Source organism: Calonectris borealis, chromosome 1 (genome assembly GCF_964195595.1).
Source record: "Calonectris borealis chromosome 1, bCalBor7.hap1.2, whole genome shotgun sequence".
In the NCBI taxonomy this organism is placed as follows: domain Eukaryota; kingdom Metazoa; phylum Chordata; class Aves; order Procellariiformes; family Procellariidae; genus Calonectris; species Calonectris borealis.
Genome location: NC_134312.1, coordinates 109,120,499 through 109,139,098, shown reverse-complemented (window position 1 = coordinate 109,139,098; position 18,600 = coordinate 109,120,499). Strand labels below are relative to the sequence as shown.

The window sequence follows — 18,600 nt, the reverse complement described above, 5'->3', positions numbered from 1 at the left end:
GGATAAGCTCAGCATGAGTCTGACTTTGTCCGAATCATTTGACCTCTTTGTCCTTCTGTCAATCCCACTGGAAAATTGGGTTGAAAGAGCTGGGTGCTACTGTGAAAGTGAATTCTGCATCTGAACTGAACTTTCCTTGGTCAATACTTTTTTTTTTCCTAAATGGGCATGACTCAGTCCAGCATAAATGATTTTTTAATTAAAATTGATTTTCTGCATTGCTTAGAAGTGAGCAGCATAATTACCCACAGCTACAAGGTAATCTGTTTACTGGCCAAGAGTATTCGAGACAGAAGTTCAGCACTTTTCCAGATAAAAGTTCACTCTTTTTATAAGCTTTGTGAAAAAACATACTAGGGCCATGGACCGTATTTACTGTTCTAAGCTCATCTTTCTCACAGAGCTTCGAAGACTTCCATGTCTTTGCATTACATATGTGTTTCCATAAAGCACGTGTTTGATTAATGGATGGAGTCTCAGGTATGGTCCAGAGTTGAAATGCAAGAGTTTCTGAGTTTTTGTGACTCTGCTATTATTCAGAACAGCCAAGCATGCTGGAACATAGCCTCATTTTACTAGATTCTACTATAAATGTAGTAAACCAAGATTTACTATTTCTTTAATGTGATATCTGATATTGTGAAATGTCCAGATTTTTTTACAGGGCTTTTAATTTCTTTTTCTCTCCTTGGCTTTTTCTTGACGTTTATTGTATGTTACACTAAGTGATTTCCTCATGCCGCATACTTATGACTATATAATTCATGTTACAGAATAAAGAGTTATTGAGTTTTCTAACCAAAAGACCTGCAGCAATAGTTTCCACATTATATGCTTCTTAAAACCGTCCAAAATGTAGGACTTCTGGCAGTCAGAATTTTTTCACCTTACATTTGATTTAGACGTGAATGAATCTCAAAGGAAAAACTTTACCCAGCTGATACCAGGAATGAAAAAGTAAGTTTTATTTAGCAAATGCTACCACATAGTGTTTTTTAAGCAGATTTTGCTTCCTGGTACTGCACTATCTCCTTTCTACCTCTCCTGGGAGTCCAGGCCCAAACTCACCATCTTCAAGTACTTCACGTAGCAAGACTATCCTAGAACTGCAAGGTCTTGTAAGCTCCTCATGACCTTCCTCCCCTTCCCAGATCTCTTTTTAGATTTTCTGTAAGTTGATCAGACCTATATATTTGGTACAAAATGATTGGTTTCCATGAATTCAAGGCTGGGGAGGAAAAAAAAGCTCTTTTTCACAAAGTATTTCTTAATAGCTTTCCATTCTTCTCCCAGATGGCTTCTGGACAGGAGATGGATGTCTGTGCTTTTGTAAGATGCTATTTTTAAAGTGAAGCAGTTGCTGGATGGTTAATGAATAAAGTAATAAAAGAAGTTTGGAACTTTTTTCTTGACCGCTTCCCAGGACACAGGTTTTTGTGCGTGCAAAATAGCCTTGATTCTCTTCTCACTTAGATGATGTAAGTCAAGAAGTTCATTCCTGAAGTCCAGTGGGTTACATTAGTCCAAAGTTATTCTGAGTTAAAGAAGAATTAGACTTCATTGGATATGTGCATACAGTTCATTTCATAGAAAAAAAAGGTGCATATGTGCAATTTCGGGGTAATATTTTACGCTTATCTCCCCAAATCCACTTTCTTAGCTTACTTTTCATATTTAAGTGCCAGATCATCCTCTAAATCCCACTGCCAGTACCAGATAAGGTTTGTTCCTTATTTATTGTACTTGGACAGCAAGATAGTAGATAGCTGAGGACATGACTTTCAGTACTCAGCTGCATTCCTTACATGAGGACCTAGCATCAAGAGTACCAGTTTACACTGGGCAGTCCCTTTAAGTACGTGGGATTACACAATTTCATCTCAAGGTCAAACAGTGCTCAAAGACTATCTCCCCTTCTGTACTGTGGTACAACTCATTGATCTGGACATAATATTTCCAGATCTCCCAAGGAAGCTCATCCTTGCATGAGTATTCGCATTTTTCACCTTTTTTCAGGCACATCTGCTTACTTCCAGATTTTAGAGAAAAAAGAAGCTTTTCATTTCTGTTTTCATCATAGACTCTCCTCTCCCATCAGTTCAGTATCCCTCCCAGAAAAGCTATGCCACTGACTTCAGTGAGTGCAATTTTTTAAGTTGCATGTCTGTAAATATCCACAAAAGGTTTACTCCTTTGAGTCCCCGAAGTGTTGCATGTGTGTACAGAACCACTTCATGTTTCTCTGCTTCTTTTTCAAGAAGTATCGCCATTTACTGCTTCAAAATGATCCTTTCTGAGTTTGATGCTCTGTGAGTTTTCATTTCATTTTAACACTTAGGTGGTCTAACTGATACAGGCACTACAGGCTGATACATGGCCTTCCTACGTCCCTAGGAGGTCTAACGTCAGCCTTGAAGACACACTTTGTTCTATTTAGTTATTGTATGGTGCTGCTCAGTATGTCACTGCTGCACCTTCCAGAAGGCACGCCAGTGACTCAGCCTAAAGCATCGTGCTCCCAGCCCAGTTCTCCTTCTGGGCAGAACTCATGAAGGCAAACTCTCAGAGGGCACACTCGTGAAGTACGGCTTGCTGCTGGGTGACCTTCTCTTTTTCCAAGACAAAATCCAAGCCTCCTGCCACTCATCTGGTTTAAACTGACATAACCGCACAGGAGTTAGTGTGACCTCTGTACATTCTTGAGCTGAATTGCCTTAAACCTAAGCTTAAAGCCCTTTCCTAATCAGGACTTTAAACTCATTAAAAAAGGGAAAAAAGCTGGTGAAAGAAACAAGACATCTATCCCTGCATGTGTCATGCGCATCTATGGCATTGAATAACAAATATTCATTTCAAAGATCTAAATAGCGAGGAAGATGAGTATGCATCACACATCTATTACCAAGGCTAAAGGCCTCACATTTTTTTCAGAAGTCTGAACATAATCCTACCGTCTAAAGTAGTATTAGAATGTATGTGTCAAAATGATGCATATCTTGGACTCTTCTGGCCATATCATAGACAACAGTGACTGAAAGCTATTTATCTTATATGAAACTGCTTTACTGTAGAAAAATGATAGGACCTCCATTTGTTGATAAGATAGTTATTTCTGATGACTCTGCAACATCTAACGGCAGTTTAATTTTATCAATTCCTGTTTCCTGTGCATTGTATCTTTCTTCTGATGTCCAAAAGATTCAGACAGCAAACTTACCTTTACTAATGTAGAACGTGAACATGTACGTGAGGAAGGAATTAAGTAGAACTGAATGTAAGAGCCAAAAGCTAAAAAGAAAAAAGAAAAAAAAAGCGTAGTTTCTTTTCTCGTGAAGCAACATCTCAAGTTGTATGCTACATATATTTATAATACTCAGTATCCTGTTCAAGTGGTTTAGTAGTTACTGCATAATATTTAAGGCTGCTTTAAAGAGAGAAAAAAAAAAAAAGCACCAAAGTTTGCTTTCAGTCTTTTCTTAAATATTCTTCAACTTCTTCAAAATTCTTCAACTTTTTCTGCTCACAATGAAAGATAGAAAATACAATATTTTTACTGTCTCAAACACCTGAAGATTTTTGGTTTTTAGTTTTTCATGTAAAAAATTCTTCTGTTATGGGAAGAGACAGAAGTTTTACATTTCTGTATGTTTTCTAAATAGAAATTTCTTATTCTCCTAACTGACGTAATTTCAGATTTTAAAAAAACCTCAGTTCCAGGCTTGTCTGTGTCTTTTCCCTTGAAACACACAAGGGAAAGACATCGCTACAAAAGAATTTAGGATCTGTTTTTCACATCGGAGCTACTCACAACTAGTGAGTGACAACTATTACCACAACTAGTTACAGGGCACTAATACACTGACTGTAACTGCATTTTCTTTTTAATCCACGAGTTACATGGTCTTCTTTCCACTGTAAAACAAACAAAGTGGATGGAGGTTCCTATTTGACCTTGAAAATGTAAACAGGATTAACACTTTTTAAGTCACTGCTTGCCAGGGCAGCAGCTGATGCTAGAGAAGCTAATAAAAGTAGCAGCAGGCAGCATTAGGCTGACGAGGGGATTACAGCGGAGGGCAGGGGAGCCCTGCCCGCAGCCGCGCAGGAGGACTTCACCCAGCCTGTGGGCTGGGCTCTGTCAGCCCACAGCGACCACGACCTGGCTCGTCTTGGCGTGGGTGGGATGGGTGCGAGGAGCTAATGACACAGTTCAGACAAGGCTTTACTGGGGCATCTGCTGTTATTTGTGCTAAACTACTGCTGCTGCTACTAATAGCAGCAGTAATACCTTCGCTGGTGTAATGCCTTTTGTAATTCCTTCCTGACTTAAATCAGAAATCAATCGGACCCTACCTGACCAAATATTTTCCCTGCAAAGAGAGATAACATTCGACATGACAAACTGTGTTCTGTAAAGTGAGGAGGAGATCAAACAGTTACAAATATCAATTAAATCTGCTGAAAGGTGTACTCTTTCACGCAAGTGCAATTAACCATTAATTTATTCGGGAACAAGGTGGGACTTCTATTCCTTGGCAAGTATTTACAGTTTTTGGTTTTGCTTTGGGTTTTGGTTGGTTTTTTTTTTTTTTTTTAAATACATCAGGTTATGCCTATAACCTCAGGCTTAATGCAAAAATGACTAAGTTGAGACTTGGGATTCTTTTCTTCAAAAATCAGATTAGTTTATTAACTTAATTAGGCAATTGAAAGTTAGAAAATATTAAACAGAATTAATCAGTCCAAACAAATCTACAAGACCTCCATCAAGACCTAAAAATGTTTCTCAATTTATCAAAACGCTTTGTGAAATAAGTTCGTTGAAATCTCACACAATGAAGAAAGGTACTGACTCTCCTGCTGTTCCGTTTCAATACTTTTAGAGTGAAACATTTCAATTTTTAATTTCTAATTTATTCTTTGTTATACCATACAACACAAGATTTAAAAAAAAAAAAATCCAAATTTAAAATCTTTCCAATCTTACCAAATCTTATAACTTCCAACAATTGAAACACATGTCAGTATGAATTTTCCTTGTAGAAATTCTATAATTCTGGGAGACAAACTAGATTTAGATTTTGACAAAGGATAAAATCCTTCATGTATTAGGACTTCCATTCTGCCTAGACTTGAATTGAGACAGCTTAAATCTCACTAAAGATAAGAAGCTAACTATTTAACCATGAGGTAACAAGTCAAGTGAAACAAGGGAACTTTCTTTGCAAAAGCAAGAAAGTACCATTTTTCTGAAGGGCGAAAATCTGGGGTAAAACCATCTGTGTCCTGTAAGATTTGTTCCTTATACTTTCTTTGGAAAGCAAGCCACAGTTTGAAGTAAAAATACAGTTACAGGAGGGCGATACCAAAAAAAAAGTAAGAAAGAGAAAGATTTTATATTTTATAGCTTGCTTTCTCAAGAAATTTACTGTGAGTAAACATCATGTATTTCACAGCCAGAAAATACGAACACAAACTTTAACCACAAGATATACAGGTATATCCTGTCTGCAAGGCACCAGCTTGTTGAGCTTTTTTTGAGAGGTCTGTCGATACTCTCGCCGAGTTGCACAGTTTTGAGTTTTAACAGATTAGTCATACAGCATTAGTCATACAAATTATTTGCAAGATGATTTGCTTCTGCTTAGTTTTGGAACAGTGTACAAAAACCATACAGCAGGAGTTAGGCATCTTAGCTTTCTCTGAGGCCTTTGTGTTTTGGAAAATAATCTTTTGGATATCAAGCTAAGTTTAGGAAGTTTCCAGCCACCCACTCCCACTGAAAAGTCCAGTGCTTTAGAAAACCTGATTACCACATCTTTATGCTGAGCACTTCTGAAGACCAGTGCATTGTATCTATACAGTGCACAGAGTAGGTAAAATGGTGGGGGTTACATTCAAAAGACACAGCATCTATAATGCAATGTGTTATAAACAAGGCACAGCGGCTACATGATTAATTGCATGAGCAGGCTCTGGAATACATGAATGTGGGAGGGGAAAATCTGCCACCTCTACTGTGGGCACGGTGACCACACATGGTGACTGTTGCACCTATGGACAGCCTAAAGGACCTCAGTCTAAAGGATGAGGCCAAAGTCTCCAGCATTCACCTCTGAGCAACATCCTACAGGATCAAAACCAACCTGATTCTGATTTCTGATAGACAAAAGATATTGATCCAGTCACGTGTATATTACCAGCTCTGTTTCTACAGTTCTTCAAGAACAGTCATGTTGCTATCTCAAACTCTTTCCAAGGATACTTATTCTGACAATTTTTTTCTTTCTTTTTCTGTTCTTTCTAGTTGAACAACAGCAGAAAAGTGAGGGTGCTCAGGAGACACGGAGCTTAAGCCCTCGCCACAGCTTTGACAAATCACAGTTAAATGACTGCCCAAGAGATTCTGGCTGTTACATCTCATCAGAAAATTCAGATAATGGTAAAGAAGAAGTAGACCCAGAAACCCTGTCTGACATGGTGCAGTCAATAACAATCACTGAGTCAAACTGATTCAGTCCTGCTGCTTTTCTGCAGATTTTCAGAAAAGACAATCAGATTTGCTGGTATGATGGCACAGAAGCAGAACACAAAATACTCTCAACACCGAAAATCTACTTCTGTCTGATGTATGATGCTCTAGACTGTTTAATATGTGGATACTTGATAGCTAAATGTTAGCTGATAATAAGAATATCTCATTATTTTCTTTTCAATGAAGCCACAGACATTTCACTGAAAAAGTTTATACATATGTATTTATAAATGTTTGTAAATGCATTTTCTATAATAATTGTTTTAGGTAGTGGTACATAATCTGGACATGTTCATTTCTGGAACTGTCCAAAATGTAAATATTGTACATATTTATTTTAAAAAGATACAGATTAAACACACTGTCTCTATTTTCAGATGTGTTCTGCTGATATTTGTACAGAATGTATTTTCATTGATATATCATTATAATAAAATGGTGGATACATTCACATCCTACTTTGAAAAGTACCAAGCTAATTCTCATTAATATTAAAGATGTTTCATGCTATTCTTCTCCAAAACAGGCTCTAAAGTAGACTATCATCTCCTACAGTTTATCCTGGAGGTACAAAAGAACTGTAGTGTGAATCTGAATCAAGCTCTCTGTGTTCATTATCTTTTAGAGAACATAGCCATTTGAATGGCTTATGCACTGGCAATTTCTTTATTGGTATTTTCACACCTGTTCTCATTCTTCCCAAGCATTATACGGAGAATGCAAGCTTGGAGCAAAAAAAAATCAGTATCAATGCCATGCTTTTATGATCATTTTTTGTGAAGCTCTTGCCTTTTGTGCGTGATGTGAAGTTTGTTAATAGAGTATTTGTATACAAAACTCGGAAGCTAATATGGTTATTGTGCACTGTTGTTTTTCATATGAGATTTTATTGTCATTTCCCAGTATATTTTCCACTGGAATACACATTTTAACTGCCTGTCTTCTTTGAGAGTACTTCCTGCAATAATAAACAGAATCATGTGTTTGAGCCCTTTAAAATCCACTTGATTTTTAATACGGTCATTACATTTCAAAGACTGCTCTGTTCTAAGACTAACACTGTAAATAGCAACTCCACTGCGCATTTTTATCATGCATAATAATCCGTGTATCAAATCAACAGAGAAACTTTTTGCTCACTAATTAGTCACACAATTTTCATTATTTAAGGCATTTTGCATTTATGTTAAAAAGTTTCCACATATTGCTGGCAGCTTAAAAGAAAATCACCTTCAGAAGAGATGAAACATGGAAAGTTCCACCCCAAAAAGAGTATTTCTGAAGAATCTATAAACAAATGGAAAGCTTTTCTCCCTTTTTTTTTTTTCCAGTGGAAATGCTTTCTGTATGTTTCATGACCCCTCAAATGGCTACTGCTGTCAGACTCCTAATACATAGATCTACTTTGAAGGCTATAGTATAAAAATGGTGGTTTTGGAAAATTGGATTAAGTAGATTTCAAAGATTTGGAGTAAATAAACTCTGTTTAGAAAAATAAACAGGAATGGAAGATGCTAAGATTTGTTTCTGGTTTTAACTTACTTTTGACGCTGGCAACAATTGTCATCATTTAGCAGCAATGACCCCATATTGTCAGGCATGGTGAGGATGCAGAGTCCCTTGACGGGATGAAGTATGTGAGAGCTTGTATCAAGCAGCTATATTTGTTTCTTAATGCTTTTCTGACTAGTAGTGTGTCGTGACACACAGTACTGACTTTACTCAATATGACTTTAATGACTTCTGAAATAGTGTATTTGGATTGGCTTCTATCATCTCCTCATTCTAGAGAAGGACTAAAGTCCGCCTGAATTCCTCTAAGAGGGACTTACCTTTTGGCTTTTGCAGCAGAGGCGCTTAGTCTTCAGGTTGCTTCTATCTAGATATCTGTAAAATTGCTGAACTTGTAAAAGTACATTGAGGTGAGTTTAAATATGATTATGACTGTCAAGAAACAGCTGAGTTAGCTGGGTCAAGGACTAACAACCACAGAGACCAGAGATGTACCATGATACAAATACTCTGAGAAATGTTTATTTGCATAGGTTTGCAAATTAAAATAGGCCTCCCTAACTAGTTACAGTGAGACAGGCAAGGCTTTCAACAGAGCAAAATACGCAACAGCTATTATTTTACAGGAATCAAACCCTGCATAACTTGGGCTAATGGCAAGAGGATAAAGGTGTAAGGTTAACTAGTTGGTAACTATGGGCATGAGCTGTCGTTTAACCACTCCTGTCTCTAATCAGTAAGGCTTTGTCCAAAGGGCTTCTTGTGTAGAAAAATGTGCCAACTGAAAGCCACACTGCCCAAGTCACAGAATGCAAAGGCAGAGACTGGGAGAATGAAGAGCCACCCACTGTAGGAGAAGATCAGGTTTGAGACCATCTAAGGAACCTGAAGGTGTACAAGTCCATGGGACCTGATGAGATGCATTGTGGGAATTGGTGGATGAGGTTGCTAAGCCACTATCCATCATATTTGAAAACTCGTGGCAGTCTGGTGAAGTTCCCACTGACTGGAAAAGGGGATTTTTAAAAAGGGAAAAAAGGAAGACCCGGGGATCTACAAGCCAGTCAGTCTCACTCTATGCCCGGCAAGATCACGGAATGGATCCTCCCGGAAACTATGCTAAGGAACATGGAAAATAACGATGTGATTGGTGACAGCAAACATGGCTTCACTAAGGGCAAATCATGCCTGACAAATTTGGTGGCCTTCTAGGTTACAGCATTGGTGGATAAGGGAAGAGCAACTGACGTCATCTATTTGGACTTGTGCAAAGCGTTTGACACTGTCCCGCACGACATCCTTGTCTCTAAATGGGAGAGACATGGATTTGACAGATGGACCACTCAGTGGATAAGGAATTGGCTGGATGGTCACACTCAAAGAGTTGCGGTCAATGGCTCAGTCTCCAAGTGGAGACCAGTGATGAGTGGCGTTCCTCAGGGGTTGGTATTGGGATCAGCGCTGTTTAACATCTTTGTCGGCAACATGGACAGTGGGATTGAGTGCACCCTCAGCAAGTTTGTCGACGACACCAAGCTGTGTGGTGCAGTCGACACACTAGAGGGAAGGGATGCCATCCAGAGGGACCTTGACAGGCTTGAGAGATGGGCCCATGTGAACCTCATGAAGTTCAACAAGGCCAAATACAAGGTCCTGCACATGGGTCAGAGCAATCCCAAGCACAAATACAGGCTGGGCGGAGACTGGATTGAGAGCAGCCCTGAGGAGAAGGACTTGGGGGTGTTGGTTGATGAGAAGCTCAACATGACCCAGCAATGTGTACTTGCAGCCCAGAAAGCCAACCGTATCCTGGGCTGCATCAAAAGAAGCAGGACCAGCAGGTCGAGGGAGGTGATTTTCTCCCTCTACTCCGCTCCTGTGAGACCCCACCTGGAGTACTGTGTCCAGCTCTGGGGCCCCCAACATAACGAGGACATGGACCTGTTGGTGCGAGGAGGGCCACGAAAATGATCAGAGGGCTGGAGCACCTCTCTTATGAAGACAGGCTGAGAGAGTTGCGTTGTTCAGCTGGGAGAAGAGAAGGCTCCGGGGAGACCTTATAGCAGCCTTCCAGTACCTGAAGGGGGCCTACAAGAAAGCTGGAGAGGGACTTTTTACAAGGGCATGTAGTGATAGGACAAGGGGTAATGGCTTTAAACTGAAAGAGAGTAGATTTAGATTAGATATAAGGAAGAAATTCTTCACTATGAGCGTGGTGAGGCACTGGAACAGGTTGCCCAGAGAAGCTGTGGATGCCCCATCCCTGGAAGTGTTCAAGGCCAGATTGGATGGGGCTTTGAGCAACCCGGTCTAGTGGAAGGTGTCCCTGCCCATGGCAGAGGGGTTGGAACTAGATGATCTTCAAGGTCCTTTCCAACCCAAACCATTCTATGATTCTATGATTCTATGATTGTTTCAGACATTTGTAACTTCCTGCGAAGGCAGAGCAGATTAGATCTCAAACTGAGAAACTTCCGTTCTCTCGAGCTGTTCCGAGAAAAAGAATGAGGAAATTTCATACCACAAAGAAAAAAAATGCGTGTTTCCTACAAGAAGCATACCCAACCTTCTTTCGTCTCTCATTGGTCTCATTAATCACACTGATCATGGATTAAACTGTTTATAATATCACAAACAGTTCTCCGACCGGCTTCAGTGCTGGGTAATCTGAATAAAAGATAACTCTAGGAACTGTTGGAGAAAGTCTGGTGGAGACTTGTGAGGAATCTTTAAAATGTCCCAGAGACAGGGAAGAGAAGCAAGCAGCAGAGGTTTTGTTCCTCTCTGTCACTTGCTCAATGGTGTCATGTCCCTTTTCATTTTTATTAACCTTCCCCTATGATTAAGGAGGACTATAAGGTTTGTAAGACTTTTATTTGGAGATAACCGAGAGTCCACTGTTCCCTGCAGCTACAAAGCGTACAAAAAGATGCAAAATCAGTCAGTAATAGTAGAGGCGAAGCTAACAGGGCTAGCCCTACTAGACTTTAGCCAGTGGGGATTTCCCCTGTCGCAGAGGGCCGCGGTGCAGGTGCAGCAGACTTCCCCCTGGGGCTGCGGCACTGGGCTGGCTGCTGGCACGTGTGCTGCCACCTGCCCATGGCAGAAAGCCAGTAACTCAGACTTAGGTGACCCACAGAAAAATTCAAGTGGTGGCGGGTACCCTTGTCCCCAGGGAAGAACCAACTCTGGTCAAAGTTAACGTTTTTAGCAGTGTTGCCTCATGCTCAGCCTCAGCTGTGAATGTTTGACTGCTGTTCACAGCTGGCATCACATTAAAGGAGGGCTGCTCTACTGTAAAACAGGGTAGCAGAGCGCCAGACGACAGCCCTGCGATCCACGCAGACTGGCCTGCAGATCCCAGGAGTCAGCATCCTGCTCTCCAGGGTTTGTAACAAAAGTTCTGAAAGTCAGTGGGCATGGATGCATCAGTGTAGAAGCTAGCAGCAAGGTTTGCATTCATTTTGCTGAGGTGTGAATGAGCACATGAAGTGTAAGGCAGAACGTGGGCATACCTCTGGAAATTCTGGAGAAGACTGATCTCCGAGGGACTCAGCTAATTACTGGCTGCCAGCTGGACTTTGCAGCGCTCGCACAACCCTCTGAGCCCAGCAGTCCAGCCAATTTTCCACCCACCTTACTGCCCAGTTATCCATCCCATACTTCACCAATCCTACCACTGAGTGGCCAGTCTCTCCTGTGATGTGAGGAAGCCCACAGCTCACTAGCTGTGATACAAAAGGGGTCTTTATACCACAGCGCTTGCTCCCAGATAGTGGCAATTAAAATAATTTCTGGCATTGTCAGGGGATCTGCATCACACTGGTGGAGCCATTAGAAAAGAAGGCTGGTGCAGAGAGCACAAGGCAATATTGAAAGAAAAAAAGGATACTGCGGGTGCTGGCAACCAGACAGGCCTGTTTCTAGATGCCAGTAAGTTCAGAGGATGAGTACAACCTGCCCCTTTCCCTGGAAATTAGTTGTTCCATCAAGCCAAGGTCAGTACAGTTCTTTCTGCCCACAGATACACACATACGTACACACACAAATCTGTGGTGTCAACATGTAAAGGAAGACATGCCATAGGCTCTTTCAGTGCCTTGGGTCACATTAGCAGCTTGATGTCTGTCCTAAGACAGCCTCGATGGCAGTTTTGCAACTGAGTCACATGTGCTCATAGATGGCTGAGCCTTCTTCCATGTCAGAGGGAAGTAGTTCCATCACATCTAGTAACAGCATGGCAAACCCTCTGCCTCTTTTCACAGCTCGACGCTGAGGTTTTGTGTTACGTTAGCCACTGAAGAGGCTATTTGCATCACACTGACGTCTGCTGGCTGTCTATGTTGTACTACTGCTTTGTGCAATGACGCTCTTTGGTCAGTTCCAGGAATATGTTACATAGGATGGTATAAGCATCTTCTTTTGGTCTAAGAGTTCCTGCATGAGGTGTTCACTTGCGTCCCTGATCTTTGGTTCCTGGTAGGCAATGAGCAGATTTTTCCCTACAACTCAGGGGAGAATGTGGAAGAGGCTGTAAAATGACTGTGTAGAGCATTCAGTTTGTACGTCTCGTGTTTGTCTTACTGAATGAACCCATCAGCCCGTAGCTCCTTGTCTGACTCTAAAGTCCTGAGGGCTGGCGAGAGGGCTGGCACTAGCTAGCATCTTTGCCGCAGACTGACAACCAGCCCGTGATTCTGTCAAGCTCTGTATTTTATCTGGCCCTGGAAAAAGGGCTTGTCTGTTCACTGGAAGACCAACAAAATCTTCTATTTATTCCTGTCTCGGAAAGGCCAAGAAATGCCACTACAAGCACATGGCAAAAGTGAATGGGGGATAGTAATACATTCAGGGAAACACAGCTGTTAAATCCAGAGAGTCACATGTATGCATAATAAACAGCAGTCATTGCAATGAACTTGAATTTCTTGGGAAATATGTATTCTCTAGAAGGAGGAAATAGGTGGGAGGGGGACCATGATAGGCTAGGGGGATCTGAGATGGTCATTTCATTTTTTGTGGCTAGGCAGAATTTGGTCTGACACACCTAGTTATCTCTGCTAGGCATGAGATCTGTCTGCTGACAGCAAGAACATAGAAAATCTGCCTGTGCTAATAAGTCATGCACAAATGAGGGACAAGAAGGCTAGAGAGCAAGTGGTGTTCTTTACCAGTTCACATACCTTGGCTGATTAATTTAAACCTAGACAGTGTCCCACAATGCGTGTGTTCCCTGGGCAGAGCCCACATGTCCTCACCTCCTAAGGCCCATTCCCCATGCCAACCAACTACATTAATGCCCTCCTACTCACTGGTGCTCTGATGTGGGGCTGTGGCAAACCCCGGGCTTTCTCAAACAGTCCATGTTCAGAGATCTCAGATTTCGAAGTTTGCTTCTCCATGGCTCCTCCATACTCGCAGTGAGTGAGGGTTAGAGCACCCTTCCTACTGTCCCATTACTTTCCTATCAGAGAAGCTGTACAACCCAGGTTTTCCAGAATACCTGTCTCCCTCCCGCAGTCATGGTTTCTGGAGGTGTTCTCCACACACAGAAGGGCTCTCTTGTGCACCATACACGGGTTTTTAGGGTGGAACAACAAAGGCGTAGACATGTTGTGCAACTCAGCATTAAGACGTGGACACAGGTCAAGAGCGTGTGGGGCTGTGGGGCAGTTTTGACAGACTGTGGGCAAGCTGTTTGGCTACTAGTCACGTCCATTTTGCCAAGGGAGAAAGTGGGAGGACTTCAACCTGAATCATACCCAAGCCTTAGCTTTCCTGCAGAAGGAGCCAAACTGTGTGAATCATAGCTACCTTGAGTGCAAACTAACATACCCAGCCTTTTGCCACTTCTCTGTGAAAAGAAACAAGGTACTTGTAAGTTGTGTCTGTGGCACACATTACATCACAAATCTCTCTAAAATGTTCACCGTCATATTGGAGAGCAATCCCTTGCCGGCTCTCAAAAAAACATCCTCCAGGGAAAGCACTTCTTAAAATACAATTGGCAATAACCTTACACTTACAGAGTGCAAATGTAAAAGAAATGGAAAACGAAAGCCATTCATGTAAAAGAAATGGAAAACGAAAGCCATTCATGTGGGGAAAATACACTTCAGAGAAAAATGAATACAGCAAAACCGAGGAACTTGCATGCTTTCAAAGAAATCTCTCTGTATATTACCTTACTACTTTGCCTCCTAAGTTTGCTCTCATCTCTAACATAAGAGGTGAATGACTAGCATCATTCTTTTCGCCGGCACATTAAAATAAAATTTCTAAATACCTTTTTGGTAAAAATATACAGTAAATACTTATTTTACTTCCTTGCCTATCTGTCTAGCTACACGGCTATTTAAAGACAGCGATGAAGTATCAGAAGGAGCTAGAAGATTATTAGCGTAACTGATAGCTCTGCACCACTCAATTAATGCTATGAACATGCCTACAGGACATCTACCTGTCTTCTTAGTTCTGCTTTATTTTTAGACAAAATGTATTAGCAATCTTTGCTCATTTTAACTTTGTTAAGCAAAACGTGCTTTGTAACCTAGAAAAGGCTTCCATCTGGGGCTTTGGAGGGATTGCTTTCTCATTTTCCTTCCAGAGTGAAGGGAAATCCATCATTAGTGGAAGTGGTTGTGTGACCAGTGACTTTGTCAGCTATGGGCTCCCTTCATTAGAGGAAAAAAATGGGAAAATTGACTGGTTTGGACTGAATTTGCAGACATACGTAGAACTTAGTTAAGGGATCAAAAATACTGTATGTCGTGAAAAGCATTAAGACTATGGCTATATTTGCCAGGCCCTACAGGTGGTTAGTGAGGTCTATGAAAGACAATGTCTGAATGTCTAGGAGAACAGGACCCGTGTATGAGAGAAGCTGTATATACTCTGACTTATGCTTTTAATATAGCAGTGAATGTGTGTTTAATATAACTCTGGTTTACCCTGTGAGGCAAACCAACCATCTATAACTCTTGCTTAAACAGCCTCTGCAGCACCATAATTTCATGTTTTACTCTGGAGGAAGACCTAAATCTTGCACACCTGGCAGAGCATTTAGACATTATTTGCCAAAAATAAACAAATTTGTGTGAGACGTGATTCAACAACTTAAGATCCTAGATAACAGGATTAGCTACATACTGTACAGTACTTCACAGTTTCAAAATTGAGTACAGGGGATCATTTAATTAAAACCTATTCAACTGAAAATCCTATTTATCTGAAACAAATGTTTGTCCTATCTATAATATCAACAAACTATTCACATGAGCAACTAGCAATAAACAACAGAAAGATGCACAATGAATGTCAATTAACACAATTTGCTTTCAAATAAACTTGGAGTTTACGTATACAGCTTTAGTACTGTCCTGTGTATCCATTATAAAGGTCAATTAACCTCAATTGCAGCTAGTCAGCTATTTCTAAAACAAAATCAGCATAAGATACCTTTTTTTTTTAAAATCAGCATCTCAGCAATTCAGTTGCCTGGCACTGAAGAACTTCTAAATTGCTAAAAGTCTTTGCTAGAAGTTTTATTTTAGGAAATGTCAAAAAATAAAAAAAGATAGAATGAGATTGGCTGAAATTGGTGAGGTGTCACAGTGTGGCTGCATAAAGCTTTTAAACAGTATTCATTATTCAGCATATAATCATACGGATTCGGAACAACAAAGAGCTTTGGCATATGTGTGCCTCAAAGGATGAAAATCTTCCTAAGAAAAGCTTTTGATGCATACAGTAATCCAAGACTACACTAACAAATCTCTTGAAATGGAAATCCTTGCTGAAAATGGCCTGTGTGCTTTAACCACTATCAAAGTTTTTTTCCCCCTGTCCCCTTTGGCTGCAGAATGTCAGCATTTATGGCAAAAGTCAATCAGGTGCTCACTTGTTCTGCTTAATCAGAAAGAAATGGTACCACGTGAGCACTGGGAGCTCTCATCTGGAATTGCACAAGCATCACTAACTCAAAGGATCATCAATGTTGTAGAAAGCAAAAGCAAGTGGTTAGAAGTCTGACATATTGATCTGTGAAGGAGGAATAGGCACGACACTTTAAATGAGAATACTTGTAGTCACACTCAGGAAAATACAGGTGAATCACTGGACTTAGAGAAAGGCTTGTTTTCTCAGACTTTTCTTAACCTGTCAGTGTTTGAAAGGCAGTTTAACTCACTACTTAAAAAATAACGTGAAAGGCGGTGGCTGACATCATGAACCACAATTCTGGCCCTACCAGATGCTTCTACAGCCTTTCTGAAGCTGCTGCTGATAGTTATAAAATGACTACAGTGATGTCTTCTCTCTTTAGCAAAGAAAACATATGAGACTGTACACAGACCTAGGGGGAAAAAAGATTGCTTTCTCGGAGTGTACTAACAAAACTTCATTCACAGAAGGTTACAGGGGCTCTGTGTTTTCTTTGTCCTTTATGAACTTCGTCTTTGCTGTAGGCAGACCGCGTTCTGTGCTACAGTGTAATTTTCCCAATGCTACTGCTACTGAGGCTCACAGAATATAAAAAATATGCTAAAACCTGAGAATATAATTATACTGGACATAAAATTGTAGGAAAATGCTTAGTTTTCTGGGTAAAATTCACCTGTGTCCCTAAGGCCTATGAAACACTTGCTTACTATTGCAGCCTGAGAACTACAGTCTCTTAACTACATTAGAGTATCCTGACTCGCTGCTCTTCCTACTTCAGTGCTTAAGCCTTCCTAAAGGTGATCTTTACTTATCACTTCATTGCTACAGCAAACATCAAACTCCATTACACTGTTTAACTTACTAGGATTACATCAGTAAAAAGAGCAACAATTCTTCATCAAAAAGTAAGAGTCACATCCCTGGCTGATGGGTATGCACTTTCAAAATTCAGCTACAAATATGAACATGGTTCGTGAATACTGAAGAGGAGAAAAATTTTCTTTTAATTTGTTCACATTGCTAAAAGAAGCCCTCCTAAAAACAAATTGGTGTCTGAATCTTAGCGTTATGGTTTCAGCATGAGATAGAGCGAAAACAGATGCTTGGCTTGGCTAGCTAATGATGAATATTTGATCTGTATGGATCAGGCTAGAAATCTGCTAATCCCTAAGTTCTATGTAAAAAGAGAAAATGTGCAGTTATTGATCCAGGATATGCTAAGATGCTGCAGTTCCTTCAACTGAAAAAGATATTTACTGTGATTTTTCACTCGTTGAAAAACTTTGCAATGAAACAGTTCTGTACAAACAACAGTTCTGTAAAAACAACTTGCTAGAGGAAAACGTGCCTCATAAATCATGGGGTTTGGTCTGGTAACGTTATAAAAAATAGACCATCTGAGTCAGCCAGCTTGGAGTAAGGTAATACCTCCTAAAAGGCATCCTGAACATCATCAGGGTCTTGTGAAACAACATTTTGATTAGCTAAGTGAAAATGAATCACAAGTGTTGGCATACAGCTATGCTATCATTTTATTCTGAAGAATGATCAATCGGTAGCAGAGTGATGAAACATTAAACAGAAAGATCAATTCAAGACATCATATTCTTACAAGACTCCTAGATCCTCTACTCAAGACCTGATAGTTTCCACAAGACTTATCAGACATGGACGATAATTACAAAGATATGGTAATTGAGGGCATTAAATCAAGCGTGTGAGCTAGATCTGCTGTCACAGCAAGAACTTCTTCATTGAGAACTGGCAGAGAAGGATTTTCTTCCCCCTCGACTGGCACAGCAGGATCCTCATCCAGCCACTGGCACAGTAACAGGTTCCACTTTAAATGTATCCTATCTATACCCTGTTGAAGTAATTCAGTTAATTGCGTGCATCAGTCTTTGGAGAAATCTTTCATACTGCTAGTTATGTCCTTGGATGAGTATGGTAGCAATCAAGCACTGCGGTGGCACCCTGCTGCCTTGCTAGATCTGGAATCACTGCTACAGAGCCAAGAGTCCACTTAAGCACCAAGGAACCAAGAAGCCCACAAGATCATCCAAGCTTCTAAATGCTATAAATTACTCAAGAAGGGATGTGCCGTAAGCATAAATGTTCACCATGGCGCAAAGCACTGTACTATATAGGGGGGAAAGCTAGCCAGAGTATGACTTGACAATTTAAAGAATTTGATACTAATGCTAGTTTATTAAATTTCTTTTTTTAGCTTTAGGGGAAAAAAGAGAGAGAGAGAGAGAAAGAAAGAGAGAGAGAGAGAAAGAGAGAGAGAGAGAAAGAAAGAGAGAGAGAGAGAAAGAGAGAGAGAAAGAAAGAAAGAAAGAGAGTGAGAGAAAGAAAGAAAGAGAGAGAGAGAAAAAGAAAGAAAGAAAGAAAGAAAGAAAGAAAGACAGACTGAGTAAAACCAAAAGAATTGCAAGGAAGGCCAGACAAAACATTCACCCAGACAGCTGACACACAGTTCTTCTACAGACTGTGCCAATATTGACTTCCACATAAAGTCCTATTTTTTTATAGAAAAGGTTAACCTTTCACAATTTACTTATCTATGAAATATAGGATGAACAGAGACACTGATGCAAATGATCCAGTAT

The 18,600-nt window shown here is 40.4% G+C and overlaps 1 protein-coding gene across 1 annotated transcript in view; it reads left to right on the top strand.

Annotated features, from left to right (window-relative positions):
- The window catches only part of SAMSN1 (SAM domain, SH3 domain and nuclear localization signals 1), a 37,999-nt gene extending 31,007 nt beyond the window's left edge, over nt 1-6,992 (top strand). Inside the window, exon 8 of the mRNA XM_075170402.1 lies at nt 6,308-6,992. Coding sequence (XP_075026503.1) covers nt 6,308-6,513 — 206 coding nt within the window. The 3' untranslated portion in view covers nt 6,514-6,992. The remainder of the gene's footprint in view (nt 1-6,307) is intronic.
- Nucleotides 6,993-18,600: the final 11,608 nt, after the last annotated feature.